At 33.3% G+C, this 16,436-nt stretch overlaps 1 protein-coding gene across 4 annotated transcripts; it reads right to left on the reverse strand.

Annotated features, from left to right (window-relative positions):
- Positions 1 to 1,766: 1,766 nt before the first annotated feature.
- On the reverse strand, positions 1,767 to 6,813 carry LOC107459245 (beta carbonic anhydrase 5, chloroplastic). 4 transcript variants are annotated; one of them, XM_052252251.1, is made up of 10 exons: positions 6,697 to 6,813; positions 6,469 to 6,617; positions 6,350 to 6,396; positions 5,563 to 5,682; positions 5,433 to 5,481; positions 4,557 to 4,670; positions 4,407 to 4,460; positions 3,255 to 3,337; positions 3,039 to 3,141; positions 1,767 to 2,160 (listed from the first exon to the last, which is right to left on the reverse strand). In XM_052252251.1, the coding sequence occupies exons 1-10, from the start codon at positions 6,710 to 6,712 to the stop codon at positions 1,957 to 1,959; spliced, it is 939 nt and encodes a 312-aa protein (XP_052108211.1). In that variant the 5' UTR covers positions 6,713 to 6,813; the 3' UTR covers positions 1,767 to 1,956. The 4 variants fall into 4 exon arrangements, with proteins under 4 accessions (XP_052108211.1, XP_015932949.1, XP_052108213.1 ...); XM_016077463.3 differs by having other exon boundaries at positions 3,039 to 3,144; XM_052252253.1 differs by lacking the exon at positions 4,407 to 4,460.
- Between the last annotated feature and the right edge of the window lie 9,623 nt (positions 6,814 to 16,436).

The raw sequence follows: 16,436 nt of genomic DNA on the forward strand, positions 1-16,436 counted from the left end.
TCCACAAGCAAAACCAATTCACAAACATTCTAATTCACACTAAAACTTACCATTCACACCCACAATCACATCCATATATTTCATCACTTATCATTCCATTTTCTCTATCATTTCCACACCTAATTTACCATTCAATTCACCAATTCTTCGATCAAATCTTAACAACCTTATTTATCAATAATATTCCATACACATAATCATCATCATATTAACATTCCACCACAACCATATCTCAACCATACCATTTATTCAACTTCCATTAACATGCATATAACACAATCACAATTCAAGCATCCATATATTCAATTCAATCCTATCCTATGATATACTAGCCTAAGTGTCCAGAAACACTACATATTACATAGAGAAAACTGAAACCATACCTTAGCCAATTCTCAATATGCACAATATACCAAAATTTGGATCTCACAAGCTTTCAATCACAATCAAGCCACAAACTCCAATCCAAATGCTTCAAAATAGCCAAGACAACTCCAACAAGCACCAATGCTTAAACTAACATTATATATTTCATAAAAATCAATACCTAATATTCACAATATACAAAACTACAAAATTTTTTGAGAAACCTTATCTTATCCATAAAAATTAGAGATGAAACCCTACAATTTCTCACTAATGGTTAGCACCTAAACAACAAAAACACAAAAATCTACTCAAAACTCCAACCTTAATTTTCGAAATTCATAGAGCTACAGAATGGGGAGGGAGTTTCGAAATCTTACCAACAAAAGTTAGATAGAAATAATGGGCTCGATGAGTGTTTTGTGTCGCCGCAAACCGTTTACGAATCGGAGCACCATAACTCGAGTTATGGTTAAATGAAGTTGGAGATAAAGAGTGTTTTGAAAACCCTCACCTCTCTTCTCACCTCAGCAGCTCTCACTCACATGCAAGTGTTTAATGAGCTGAGATGAGTGCATTTGAGTGTTTATATATGCTGGGCTTGACTCTACTTGAGCGATCCGGTCCAACCCGTTATCGTTTTTGGCCCGTTTGGCTTAAAATTGGGCCAAACTTTTAGAATTGTCATCTGATTTTCGGCTTTAATTATTTTTCTAAGTTTTTCTATAGTTTTTTTTTATTATTCTCACGTAGTATCGGACAGACTTAAAGTGATACTACCAGCTAATTTATCGGTACGCATTTTTAAGTAATTTTCACAAAAAATTATATTTTTTAACTCAAAAAATCTACTGAGTCCAAATATCATATTTAAATGTTCTAATTAATATTCTAAATTTTTTAACATATTTTGGACTATTAAATTATTTTAATTAAGCGGTTAATTAATTATAGTTCTTACAAGAAGAAGACCGACAAAACATTCAGTCACGAGGGTGGATGAGATGGAAGGTGGATAAACGGTGAAAAGCAGAGAAAAACCTAGAAAAATCATCAATGAGCTGGTCAAACGAAATTTACATATAAACGATCTCTCTGTAAATATCATACATGATAAAACTCAATAGCGTCGTTTGATCCATGTAGCTGACCCACCTAGTAGGACAAGGCTTCGTTGTTGTTGTACTTTTCATTCGGATAGACCAAATATAAATTCTTTGTAGATTAAAATTTCTTTTAAAGACTTCTACTGACCAATAAGTTATTACATACACAAAGTAAATTTCGAATTTCTAACAATTATTTAAACGAACGAGTAAGTTGACCACTCAACCAAATGAAATTAGTTTGTCCTTCAATATTACTAGTTTACTATAGTAAATTCTAAAAAAAGCCGACACTAAGTGTAAAAATCATTCATTTAATTTGTTTGCAAATTTGCATGTATATACTAGCATTCTACCGAAATTTTATTGATTTATTCTCATATTAATTATATAACCCTCCATCCTTCTGAGGCCCCCATTGGTAATAGTATAGTGTGTATAGAGGTGCCAGTCCTGCACGTCTATGAAATAAAGCGCAGCACAGTCAGGACCAGAATTCTTGTTCTTTGATAGCATAACTACTGCTTTCTTCATTGACAGTGCATCCATTAAAATCAAGGGTCCACTTCTCAAACGTGCAACTCGAGAAATTATAGTACCCTCCATGAAGAGAAAGTAACCCACTTCTCACTTTATCTTCTATCCATGGATAACTGAGCATGTTCAACAATGACTGGTTTATAGATTCCTGTAAAAAAATTTAATGAACATTATTACTTCATCAATTGTCTTGGAAAACTATAGTAGTTCTACAATTTATTCTTGAATACTTTATTATTATTATGCCATCGTCTAATATTATAATAAGTGTCACATTGACAATTGAATGAATTGATACACCAAAAAATGAATGTATTTATACATACGTTAAATATTGGATGTATCAGTTTTATTAATGCGACAGATATTATTGGATCAAAAGAGTCTGCATAAATGTTTCTAATACATTTTCTTATATTTGAGCAGTACTATTTTGTCTATCTCTAGTAATCGAAGACCATTAGAATTTATTATTTTGGGTCATCAGTTAATCATTAATGTTTAAAAGTATGGGATAAACTATGTTATTAGATTACTAGACTAAATGAATTGAGTTGATGGCTAAGTGATTGGCCAAAAATAATAAATTCTGATTATCTCCTAACATTTCTCAATAATTACTAAGATTTCATTAGTCTGGCGGGGTGTCTATTTATATATCATTTTTAGAGCTCAAATTTAACACCATTAAGAAATTGATGTGTTTGTTTACTACTTGACCAATGTTAATTTAAGTTCAAACATTATAATTTGTAGGTGGAGTCTATAGTGCCTATAGTTATGGTGGTTATGATGGTTAAACAATTTTAGCAATATGTAGAGAGTGTTGTTAAAATTAAAGTCACATTTTCTTATATTTTCGACATAACACTTTTTTATTTTTATTTTTTAAATTAAATAGTGTTGTTAAATAGTAAGATTCAATTTTAGCAATGTTTTTAAAATTGAATAGCCACTATAAGCATAGGCAATTATATAGATATCACTTAGTCTGATATATTCTTAACAAATAATTATGATGGATACCTTCTCACAGAATCTGCATTGCTGAGCGAAGCTAAGATGAGCTGTGGCTGCTTTTGTCCTCAATTTTGCAACATTCCCATTGGTCACCCACTTGTTTATGAAGCTTCTAGAAGAACAAGAATGAACTCCTAATAAGTTTTATAGCCATATCAAGCAAAGATCTCAATGGTGAAATAAAGTTACTTAGAGCTGTATAGCTAGCAAGACATAACATACCTTGATTCTACATCTTCTTGAATTTTCATCAGGTTTTCAATTCCTGCACAGCTACTATGACCAATGACTAATATATTCTCTACCTAAAAATTTCATGAACCAATTTGAAATATGCATCTGTCAACAGGGTATATAATCTACTAGCATTTATATGCATATAGCACACACAAGCCAAATAAAAAAGAAAGGGAAGCACTCGTTTCTTCAATAGTATTATCATTCTCATTCTAGACATTTGTTTGCGTAATAGCAAAATTCTTTGCTAATGCTTTTGCACAGGAACATATACAGAGAAACCAATATTATTATTTTTTCCATTAAGTTTTAAGAATCAATTTGTGTATCCTAATTCAACCGCAAAAGCTACCCCTTGATATAATAAAAATAGAGTGGTCTATGAATAGGTAACAACCATAGGATAAGCACATGTCTATTAAAATTGAGCCGGTCTAACTCAACTCAAAGTATTAGCTTAAGAAGTGAGGGTTGCTAAGGGTAGAAATATAACTATTCATATTGTCTTCTCCTATTAGTTTAAGCTTTTAGGAGAAGTGTTATTATGATTGAAAGGTCTAGAGTTCAAATTAAAAGAGAAAGAAAGCCTATGCAAAAATTCAAGCAAACTCAAAAGAAACTCTTACTTGAGAGAGCATGTTAGAAATATAACAGTACCTTCTCGAATTAGCTTAAGATTTTGAGACAAGTTGTGACATGACACTAAGGTAGCGTTTGTTTTGAGGTACTGAGACTCATATTGTGTTTGTTAGTTCAGACTGGTATTAAAATTTGTGTTTTTGTCTCTAAAATTTCAGTATTTCAGTACCTCCAAAAAGTAGGGACACAGGGGACTGAAATTTTTAGAGATGGAGACTGAAACTTTAATAACATTTTATACCTAAAATACTTTCATTTCAATTAATTAATTTCAATTTTATCCTTTATGCAAATTAAATTAGAGTTTCATTCTTGTTTCAATTCCTGTCTCCCATTTTGCAACAAACAAAATACTGAGATTTATTTCAATCTCTGTCTTTTAGTCTCTGTCTTTCAGTCTCAGTCTTTCCGTCTCTGTCTCTCCACCAAACACTACCTAAGTACTTATAACAACCAGGATGTACATATCCTAAGGTTTAAATATAAATAAAAATGTACCTCTAGAGTAGTAACTGCAAACTCAAGAGCAGCATTACACTCTGATGGTCCATTCTGCCATCATGAACCAATAGAAGGAACAAAATTAAGACGAATAACTAACAACTAACATGTATAGGCAAAATTAATCCGAAGCAATTATGCAGATACCTTCATTAGAGGTACAAGATTAGCAATGTTGCGTATCATAAAGGCTTCTCCAGGTTGGAATCCTAATATATTTGAAGGACATACCCTAGAGTCTGCACAAGCAATCACCATAAACTAAAATTGGAACTTATCAGTTTTAAGACCAATCTTCTCAGTTTATTTTGAACTAAAAAATGTAGTACAACATGGCGTTATCCAAAGTCAACGTTAAAATGTGATGCTGAGAATATTCATGGAAAAGAAGGATAATTAAGTAACAAATACATTATATGTTTGCATTTGGATTTACTTCAAAAAGAAGTAACGTCTATACTTAATTACTTATTTTTCAAAGAATTTTTTTTAAGAAAAGTAATTTTGTATTTGGATAGACAACTTAAAATGTGCTTTTAATTATTAAAAAAACTCCCACAAAGTGCATTTTTTTAGAAACTGACTATAACTAGCTTGAAGGGAAAAGGTGATAAATTTTGCTTTTCTAATGGCAAGTTTTTTTTAATAAGGTTTAATTACCTGGTTAGTCCATATAATTTTATCAAATTTTTTAATTAAGTCCTTATACTTTAAAATTTGTAATTAGGTCCTTGTACAAGACAAAAAATTATAATTAGATCCTCACTAGTTATTATTTTTCCGCAAAATATACATAATCGAAAATTTTAGAATACTTAAAAATTCATTCTATATCAAACACAAAAATATTTTGTATTTTTAACAGAAAAAAGCTTAAGGGGACCTAATTGAAACTTTTATCTAAGAACTCAATTACAAACTTTTAAATTATAAGACTTAATTAAAAATTTAGTGAAATCGTAGAGACTAGAAACTAACTAAGATTTTTAATAAAATAAATCTAAATGCATACTTTGCTATTACCTTTGGATATTGAGCTTTAGACAATGCTTGGAAATGCTCCAACTCTTTCCTGTCTAAAAGAAATATAGCTTATAAGGCACCTTTGTTTGGCAAAACTGAGAAGGAGAAAAATATGCAAGCAAACTCTTACATGTATTTGTGGTTCTTGAAACTCAGAAACCTTTGTTTCATCAACCCAAATAACGCATGCTCACCACCAGCTTCAGCCATATTCCGCACATCAGTATCCTTGTTTTCTGATTGTTTCTCCCTACAATCAATCCCAACCTTTTTGTTAGAGCATCTCCAACGAGAGAGTTCATTGTTCAACGGAAGGGATTAATAGTGTTGGAAAGTAAAAAGCAAATGTCTATGTATCTTTTTAATTAATAATAAAATATTAGTGTATTAGTTAAATTTGCAGGGTTGCAATAGGAATCAAGATTGGTTCCTTCATTAGAGATAACTTAAAAAAAATCCCATTACTATTTTATAGTATGAATGTTAACTTGGCTTCACTTTCTATCCGAAATAATCCTAGACTTTCTTAAATGACCAAATTGGTCTCCGAATTTACAAATCATGAATCTTCATTCGTCCCTAATTCAATTGCGGCTAAGTCGCTAACACAGTACTAACATGGAGTGTTACAGTGGCAGCATGATCATATCACGGTCCCAAATTGGTTAATTAAACTCATTTTAATTTTAACTAATTTAGATCAGATTCTTGTAAAATCAGTGACCAATTTAGTCACTTGTAAAAGTTAGGGATTATTTTGATGAACCGTGAGAATTTCAGAAACCAAACTAGGCATTGCCTCCTTTCTATCATGTAGGAGCAAAAGAGGACTAAAATCCATATTTTATCTTCAAGCACCCAGCACTAAATAGCAAAGAAATGTATGAAACAATATGAAAATTCATTGCAGTACTTACTTGAACGATGCTGCTGCATAGCAAGAATCCATTCTTGCCCAATTCATCTGAAAATAAGAGAACCAAAGAATCAAAGAGAAATTAACATAGGAAAACCAAAACAGTTTAAGAATACTCACAAATTTTGGCCATGGCCTTGTTCTTGAGGAAACCGCAGAAGAGGAATTGGTTGGAACAGAAAAGGGTACTGTCCTCCAACAAGTGTCCCAATGGAATAATGAACCCATAACACCTACTTCTGATCCGAGAAATGAACTAACTCTGGACCCTGTAACGATTCATCAAGCAGTATTCATTAAACTAAATAGCAAACAAACATTGCGGGAATAATGGTACTCAGTACTCACTAGTTGACCACGCCATCTCTTCCTACAAAGTATCCTTCCCATCTTGTGCCATATGCCATATTTATCGATCCTAATTATTAAATTTATCCTTATCTTTATTCATTATTCATTATGCATCGTATTTAAAAAAGAAAAAACTAAAAATATTAGTTTATCAGCTATTTTAATTTTAAAATTTATATTTAGTAACATCCTAAATTAGTTCTTAAAAAATTTGTAGTAAATAATTTAATTTTTAAATATTTTGATCATTAAATTCGTTTTTGATCTTTTATTTTATTAGATATAATAATTTTATATTAAATGTTAACTTTTTTTGTCATTTAATAAAAATATAAGTGTCTCTATGATTTTTAAAAAATTTTATATCAATCTATCTAATTTATATAGACTAACAATTTAATGTAAAAGTTAATTTATCGAACGAAATAAAAATTTAATGATTGATTTAGTCATTATTACTAGAGAAAAGTATTATTTATATTTGTTTGTTGGCAAGTGGGGATGATGACAAGATTCTCGTGACGTGGCTACGCAATGACAATTATTGGGAGGAATGGAGGATTGATGCAAATTAATAACAAAGACTTATCCACTCGTTACATTTACACGTGCCATGTAGTAGATATGTAGTTATCCCATTTTGTGGGAGTTGAAGTCTAACATCAACAATATGTCGACATGTACGTGTTGGATTAGATCAAAGACATAGTTGGCATGGGATTTTCTATGAATAATGTGATCCACATTGGAATCCTAGTTTTCCATTTGCACAAGGAAAGTAAAGGACTTTCATTTTCGCAAAATAAGTACGTTTTAAATTAAAATGCTTCTATTTCATTTTGATAATGAAAATTTTAAAAGTCATTTTTTTGAGTTTTGATTTATAAAAAATAATAATATTAATATTTCTAAACTCAACTTAAGAGGTTAATTTTCCCTCCCACTCCTTTCACTTTTTCCTCTCCCTTCCCCCCCTTTACCAAGGGTTATTAGATGATGGATGAATCAATACTAGGATGAAGCAAACCTTTTGCTTCTTTTGAAAAATGATGTTATACCAAGGATTGTTTTCAACTCATGGAAAAAATAAAAACAAGGAAGTTGATGGTTGGTAAAAGGATAAATTAAATTGTCCTTTATAATATTATTTATTTGATATATATCATGAAGAATTTGTTTGGCAATTATTTTTCGAGATAAATATTAGTTTCACAATTTGTTTTTATATATCATTTTTGTAAGCTACTTAATTTTAAATTTGGATACATGTATGTTTGCTTTTTTTATTCAATTATATTATTTAGCAATTAGAACTAGTTATTTATTATAATGCTTTTATTTCTATTAATCAACTATTCTTTCATAACATCTTTAATTTTATTGGATCTTAGAGAGGACAAAGTTATAAAGAGAAGAAAAAATATGGAATAAACACTTAATTGGAGACTATTAATAAAACATTACTTTTATTCAATTTTTGGTTCTATTGACAACAAATAATTAACTATTTTCAAATTTGTATCATAATTTTAATTTAGGGAGCGAAAACAACTCTCTCTTAATTTTTAAATTGTTTCACAATATAAGAAGTTAATATCAAAACTAACCATGATTTTGGTATCTAATGTCATTTTTTAAATATATTTACCTTTACAAATATGGATAAAATGATAATAATATTTAAAAAAAAAATCGTTAACCCACCAATACAAAAACAATTCTGTTACTGTTTATAATCAATGTACGATTATTTTCTTCTGATTGTAACTACTTAGGAACCACCATAGTTTGTGGGATTCTCATAATGATTTTATTAAAAGTCAAAATCTCCAGCACTGCGCATGTGGTCAGTGGTATGATAAAGTGGTTCTCAAAGAATTAAAAAAAAATAAAAGGTGAAAATGTAATTTTTACTTTGTATTTTTTTTCAATTTATTTTTTTCTGTTATTGAATTTGATTTGTTCTGTTAATTCTAAAATTATTATACATTTTTTTAAATTCTTAAATGCAATTGTTTTCGTGATAAGATTATGACGCTAAATGTTTAAAAATAAAATTGTAGTAAATGAACTAGAAAACGAGTTAAAGTTAAAAAAATCAAATATCAAGGATAATGTAATTGTAATTAAAACTTTGGTTCTTTTTCTAATATATCTCTTTTCTATATAAAAAAAACATTGAAAAAGTATGAAAAGTTCATTTAAACTTTTTTATGAAAAATATTACTTTTGTAACATTTTGCTTTTTTCTTTACTCTAAAACTTCTATTCTTTTCCAAATGCAAGCAAACAACAACATTATTTACAAGTTAGAACTATCTAAAAGTGCAAATATAGGGGTTAATTTTTGGTTAAACTAATTTTATTTGTATAATTAAATAACTAATTTTTTATCATTCTAATAGTTCTTTATTTTATGTATAGTCAGTTCAATTAATTATATTATATTTTTAATATATTTTAAGAGTAAAAATGATAGTAAATCAAAAAAATCAAATAGGAGATCATTTTAAATGACTTATAGATGACTTTTTATTTGCATATGAACAAAATTATACATGTTGTAATATATATTGCTAAATGCTTGTGAAGTTAGAACGTGCACTTACCTCTTTTGTTTTATTTGATTTCAATAGATAATATATTTTTTAACTAAGTTTAACGTAGTTTATTTTTATTAAACATTTTGAATGATGTTGTGAATATGTTTAGCACATTTTTAATTGGTATATTCTTTGCAGACATGACAACAGGTAGGAGTGTTGCGGATCAGCCTAGTGGTCGTGGTCGTGGTCACAAGTTGCGAGTACATTAGAACAGTCGTTCATTATGGTGCCTAATCCTAATTATGTCCCTGCGTCTATGGCGACAACGCTGCCTCCATTTGCTCAACAGCCCATTGTCTCGGCGATGCCGCCTCCAACGACAAACACTACGGTGCCGAAATTCTCCCACAGAAGCCAGCCATCTGATGCCCCTCCACCACCTCCTATCGTACGAATGACGAAAGTGTTTGATAGTGTTTGATATGCAGAACGACGTAAGTACTATTTTAAGTCTTTTATATGCTGAAAGTGTTTGATAGTTCGTGATTAGTGATTCTTGATTATTGATTTTAGTTTTAATGGATTTAGGATTGTAGGTTTGAACTGCTGAAAGTGTTCGATATATCATGATTAGTGATTCTTGATTATTGTTTTTAGTTTTAGTGGATTTAGGGTTGTAGGTTTGAACTACTGAAACTGTTTGATATATCTTGATTATTGATTCATTGATTGTTGACAATTAATGCTGTTTAGGTTAATTGTTGATGGATAGAGTTTATGGCGCATTCTAGTTATAGATGAAACTCTACCGAAATTTTTAAAATAATATATATTATGGTTATTTGCTTCCAAAGTTTTAAGTTATATTACCATATTGGTTTGTTTGTGAATTGTTGATAGGTTTACACCAAACAACAACGCATCTCAAGAGATGACCAACGTCATCAAGCTGATGTACGACCATCCATGGGCAAGCTAGCTACAAGAAGATCCCTCTGCGACAAGAGAGCGATGATTTTAGAAGTGGACGATAAAACCTTAATATAGTCAAACTTTATTATCTAGTTTATATCTTCTATTTTGTTTAATACAATAAATTTTGATTAACTAATTTTAAAGTTTCTTAGTGCATCTGAACTTTATATAGGATAAGGACAACAACCCTCTCATTAGGAAGATATACGACCATCGAATGAGTAGGAGGCTGCAACAAATGCTAGAGGATGTACTTGAAAGGTGTGACCACCTCACTTCCTAGATCCGCCGAGAAATAAAAAAGGCTTTGTATATTTAGTGGGAGACCGATGAGGGGTTCAAGTATCGATGTCTCACAAACAAAGCTAACATGGCATTGGCTAGATCGTCCAAGTATATCGGCGGCTCAGCGGCTTTCATGAAGACTAAGCCTAGGCTGGTATGTAGATTCTCTAATTTTCTTATTAATTTAGTTATATTCTTTGACATATCATTAGTAGGCATCCTAACATATTGTTTCAATGTAACATGTGTAGTCGAAGTCGTTGGATCGCGATGCGACTTTGGTGGAGACCTTCAAGTATACCCTCACTTTGAAGGAAAACAAGGCTTGATTTGCTAATCCGCGATCTGCAGATCATTATGTGAGTAAACATCTGTTCTTGTAATATAAAATTTTCAATTAACTGTGCAACTGTTGTCCTAATCATAATAACTTGTGTTACACATGAGTCCTATCTGTAGAGACTAGAGGCCGCAACTCAACAATCTCAGCAAAGTGGGGAGGACACCAGTGGCTCTGCTACTTCTGTCGTGAATTCTGATGCGATTTGGCATGAGACCGCCTCAGTGTCGTATAAGAACCGCGTATATGGGTTGGGTCATTTGTTTCCAGCAGCCTCCGCACCTCCATGTTGAGGCCATCGTCCACCTCTACCACCAGTCAAGCCGTCGATCCCAAGAAAAGCATTGATTTGAGGCTACAAGTATAAGAGCTCACCCAATGTAACGATCCAATTCCCAATACGTCATGATCATACTGAAAATCAAGTGTCACCAATTTGCTCACCTAAAACTTTAGCTATTTATTATTAAGCCTGTAATCGTATTAGCGCACTATCGAATTTTTTTTGGAGAAAAACTTTTATTTTACAAAAGGATTTGCGAGGACAGCTAACTAAACACACACAAGCCATATAGGGAATCAAGTAAAAAATACACAAGGCCAATATCATATATAAATGTAACACATAGCATAGATCATACATGCATATATAAATATCAGTGTCGTAAGTTAGCATACAACCTTTTGCATCTTGCTACTATGTACAAATCAACACACCAGGCCCTAGTCCATATAAGAACCCCTAAGCTGACACTCGAAACTAGCCTAGTCAACTATGTACACCCTATTCTCTCAGTGAATATAATCAAAAGTGAGAGATTAACACAAAAACTAGGCTAACACAAAAAACAATCAAAAGGCTCAAACTCAGCTCCCAAGCATCAGCTATCATCGTCATAGAAGATTACAATCATGTCAGAACACTCCTCAGGATCCTTGTCATTGTCATCGGAAATCTCTATAATCTTAAAAGGGGCACTAGCACTCATACTACTGGTCTGACCAGGACTCGCTGGTCCACTAATAGAGGCAGAGAGCAGCTCCTCAGAAGATGTTTCGGATGACGATACTGAGATCTGCTCTACTAGGATGTCCTCCTCTGGTACAGGCTCTGGAATATGCTCCTCCATGGGCTCAGGCTCAAGGTCCTCCTGATCCGCAGGCTGATCAGAATGCTGGTGAGGTACCGACCCATCATGAAATGGGTGAAATGGAGCATTCGGGTGGAGCCACTGCAGCTGGAACTCGTAGGGCATGTCGGGGTTAAAATGTAGAGTGTCAATCGTGTGACAGAAGGGGTGATCACGCAGAATATACATACGGGTCCTAATCTTTGCACCTACTACGTAAAATCTATACTGTACAATGTCCTCATATATATAGGGAAGGTCCATCTCATAAAATATAACTCTAGTCCCCATCTGAAGGGATGGAAGAAAACGGGTAAGAATTAGGAGGTTCTTAGCAGGATCAGGGGTAGTTAGTTTAGTCAAGGTTACCACAGTTCAAGTAATTCACAATGAAATATACAAGAATCACAGAAAAGTATCTAATTACAACAATTCAGAGTAACAGTATGGAATGCATAAACACAGGAAGACAATCGCAAACAATTTCACCGTATCAAGTAAAATGCAAATGCACAACAAGGATGATGCATGTCTAGTCCTATCGCAGGTAATGAGCTCATTTGTCAGTTTCGACCTGCACCTGACGCAATCCGACTCGCAAGTCAGATAAGGCATTCCAGCGACGTAACCTCTGCAAGGTTTCAACCTCTTGCAGGCGCTGATTCTCCAGCTGAAGTTTGCCGAACATGACCTCTGCAAGTACTTGCAGGCGCTAATTTTCCAGTGAAGCATGTGCCCCTTTCTCTTGGAAGCCATTCCATATACACGGGCATCCGTGTACAACCATTCACACAAAAAGCCCGCGGCTTAACAATTTCACATCAGCACCTTAACTATTTATTTTTAAAGTTCACTAATACTTCTCCGAACAAAATCCTTAAGTAAAATTCAAAATATAAGCCCTTTTTTATTTAAGTCAAACTTAAAAATAATACTTTTCTTAAATAATTTAAAATTATAAAATAATTCTTTTCTAAATAAATCGAACTAAAAATATATACTTTTTTTAAATGAATTAAATCTGACATATAACTATTTTCTCAATAAATCAAAAATCAAATACTAAAAGTTCTCAAATTCAATCTTCTTCTTCTAAATAAAATTTCAAATAAGTTCTTAAGACTTAAAACAAAATTTAGGCGGCATTCCCTCTAAAATCCGGACTCTGCCACCCTTATTGGTTCCATCCAAACCATTTTCCACACTCTTTTCAAATTATTTCCAATAGATCAAACCAGAAAAATTCCAACAATTTTAAATTATCCTATCGTAATCCAGAAATCAAATTCATCAGAATAACTCAGTTCTTGGCTACACTTAAACCCTCCGAAGCTCAAACTTATTACCAATATCAATATATCACAAAAGTTCAATATAAATTCAGTCAAATTCAATCGACAAGTAATTACGGTATCAATTCACTTATTATATACCAATTTAACCGGTGAGAATTTATCAAAATCCTACCTTTGTATGAAATCAAAATACTAGAAGTTCCGAAGAAGCCTTCTGACCGGGCCGTTGAAGAAGAAAACGTCCGGAATCGTCTATGCCTCCTAGAACTCCAATTGGCCGAACTCAAGGGTAGGGGAGCTAAGTCACCGTCGACTTCCACCGATCAAAAGCTACATCAACACGTAGAGGAGGAGAATAGAAACACTTTTACCGAATTAGATATTTTATTGGAGTTATGGATCACAAAAAATCGAAGCCGGAAGTTCAGTGGGGTTACGGTTCTCTATCTCTCTCTCTCTCTCGGAACTTTACTAAGGAGCTTTACTTAAAATAACTTAGGAACTTTATGTAGTAGTAGTAGTAGTAGTAGTAGTAGTAGTAGTAGTAGTAGTAGTAGTAGTAGTAGTAGTAGTAGTAGTAGTAGTAGTAGTAGTAGTAGTAGTAGTAGTAGTAGTAGTAGTAGTAGTAGTAGTAGTAGTAGTACATTATAATTAGAGCAAGTAAAATAAATAAATAACATAATAATAAAATTATATTATCATTTATTTTACCTCGGGGTTCGAAGTCGACTCGTCAAAATAAAACTAATCGCTTTAAAATATTATTTTAAGAAAAATCCGCATTAAATTAGTGCAAAAATTAGAGTTGTTACACCCTACCCTCCTAAAAGAAAATTTTGCCCTCAAAATTTCCTTTACCTATAAACAGGTGTGAGTAATCGATTTTTATCTTATTTTCTAGTTCTCAGGTGTGTTGTGTTTCCCCGTCTCGTCTCAACTTACATATAGTAGTTAAAGAAACAAAAGAATGCAACGCACCAGAATTATAAAATGTAGTTAAGAATCGAGTCTTGACATAATACTGACATTGGGTTATGGAGTCTGAGTACGAGCATCTTCAGCAATCATTGTAAATACTCTCCCTGGCTATTGCGATTTAGCTATTCCTTGTACCGACTTTTTTGGACAATTGCTTGCTATATGTCTTGGTTCACCACAGTTGTAGCAGATCCTCATTCCAAAATAACAAGGCCTACCGATGTGATCCCTTCCACATTACCTACACGTCGAGCCCTCCTGACTCTGCTGAGGTTGCTTACTAGTGTTCTGTCTTGGTCTATTTCCATTTCCAGTAGTAGAGCGCATAAGAAAGTTTCTAACTTGTTGGTTTCCTCGCATAGGTACTCCTGGTACCTTGAAATCAACCTTCTGTTGTACCGCATGCCTTTGAAAATTATTAAAGTCCCTTGGCGGTAAGCTCGGATGACCCATCCTTGACGCTGCCATCTTATACTCACAGTCTTCCATCAGCTAACTTTTATTGACATGCTCTGCAAAATTTCGTATTTCTAGTGGAACCAATGAATGCATCAACTCATCGCGAAGTCCTCCTTCATACTTCAAACACTTCCATTCTTCAAAATCATCTAGGTTTCCTTAAAAGATCTTAGAGAATCGACACAGATCCTCAAATTTTCGAGTACACTCTGCCACTAACATATTCCCCTGTTTCAACTACATCAGTTCCATTTCTTTAGCATCACGAACAAATCTAGGAAAATATTTTTTGTAAAATTCCTCCTTAAAAGTATCCCAATCAATCTCTTCCACCACCTGTCTCAATAAGCGTTGCACTCCATGCCACCAATGTTCAGCTTCTTCCTCCAGTATATAGGTTGCAAACTCCACATGTTGTCTTTCTGTTACATGTTGCACTCGCAATGACTTCTCAATACCATGGAACCAGTTGTCATCTTCAGTTGTAAAGAGCATTCCCTTAAATTTGGGCAGATTTACCTTCAGAAAGATTGCTGATGAGCGGATAATTTATACGCTTTTTGGCATTGTTTTTAGTATGTTTTAGTTAGTTTTTATTATATTTTTATTAGTTTTTAGTTAAAATTCACTTTTCTGGACTTTACTATGAGTTTGTGTATTTTTCTGTGATTTCAGGTATTTTCTGGCTGAAATTGAGAGACCTGAGCAAAAATCTGATTCAGAGGCTGAAAAGGACTGCAGATGCTGTTGGATTCTGACCTCCCTGCACTCGAAGTGGATTTTCTGGAGCTACAAAAGCCCAATTGGTGCGCTCTTAACTGCGTTGGAAAGTAGACATCCTGGGCTTTCCAGAAATGTATAGAAGTCCATACTTTGCCTGAGATTTGATGGCCCAAACAGGCGTTCTAAGTCAGCTCAAGAATTCTGGCGTAAAACGCCGGAACTGGCACAAGAATGGGAACTAAACGCCCAAACTGGCACAAAAGCTGGCGTTTAACTCCAAAAAAAGTCTCTACACGAAAATGCTTCAATGCTCAGCCCAAGCACACACCAAGTGGGCCCGGAAGTGGATTTTTATGTAATTTACTCATCTTTGTAAACCCTAGGCTACTAGTTCTCTACAAATAGGACCTTTTGCTATTGTATTTTCATCTTTGGATGTCTAGTTCTTAGATCAGATCTTGGTTCTTCTGGTTCCCTCTCTGGGGCCGAAGCCAATGATCACCTTTATCACCTATGTATTTTCAACGGTGGAGTTTCTACACACCATAGATTAAGGTGTGGAGCTCTGCTGTACCTCGAGTATTAATGCAATTACTATTGTTCTTCTATTCAATTCAGCTTATTCTTGTTCTAAGATATCACTTGTTCCTCAACTTGATGAATGTCATGATTCGTGACACTCATCATCATTCTCACCTATGAACGTGTGCCTGACAACCACCTCCGTTCTACCTTAGATTGAGTGGATATCTCTTGGATTCCTTAATTAGAATCTTCGTGGTATAAGCTAGAATTGATGGCGGCATTCAAGAGAATCCGGAAGGTATAAACCTTGTCTGTGGTATTCTGAGTAGGATTCAAGGATTGAATGACTGTGACGAGCTTCAAACTCGTGATTGTGGGGCGTTAGTGACAGACACAAAAGAATCACTGGATTCTATTCCGACATGATCAAGAACCGACAGCTGAATAGCCGTGCTGTGACAGAGCGCGTTGAACATTTTCA

The sequence above is a fragment of the Arachis duranensis genome, chromosome 7, assembly GCF_000817695.3.
Source record: "Arachis duranensis cultivar V14167 chromosome 7, aradu.V14167.gnm2.J7QH, whole genome shotgun sequence".
NCBI classification, from domain to species: Eukaryota; Viridiplantae; Streptophyta; class Magnoliopsida; order Fabales; family Fabaceae; genus Arachis; species Arachis duranensis.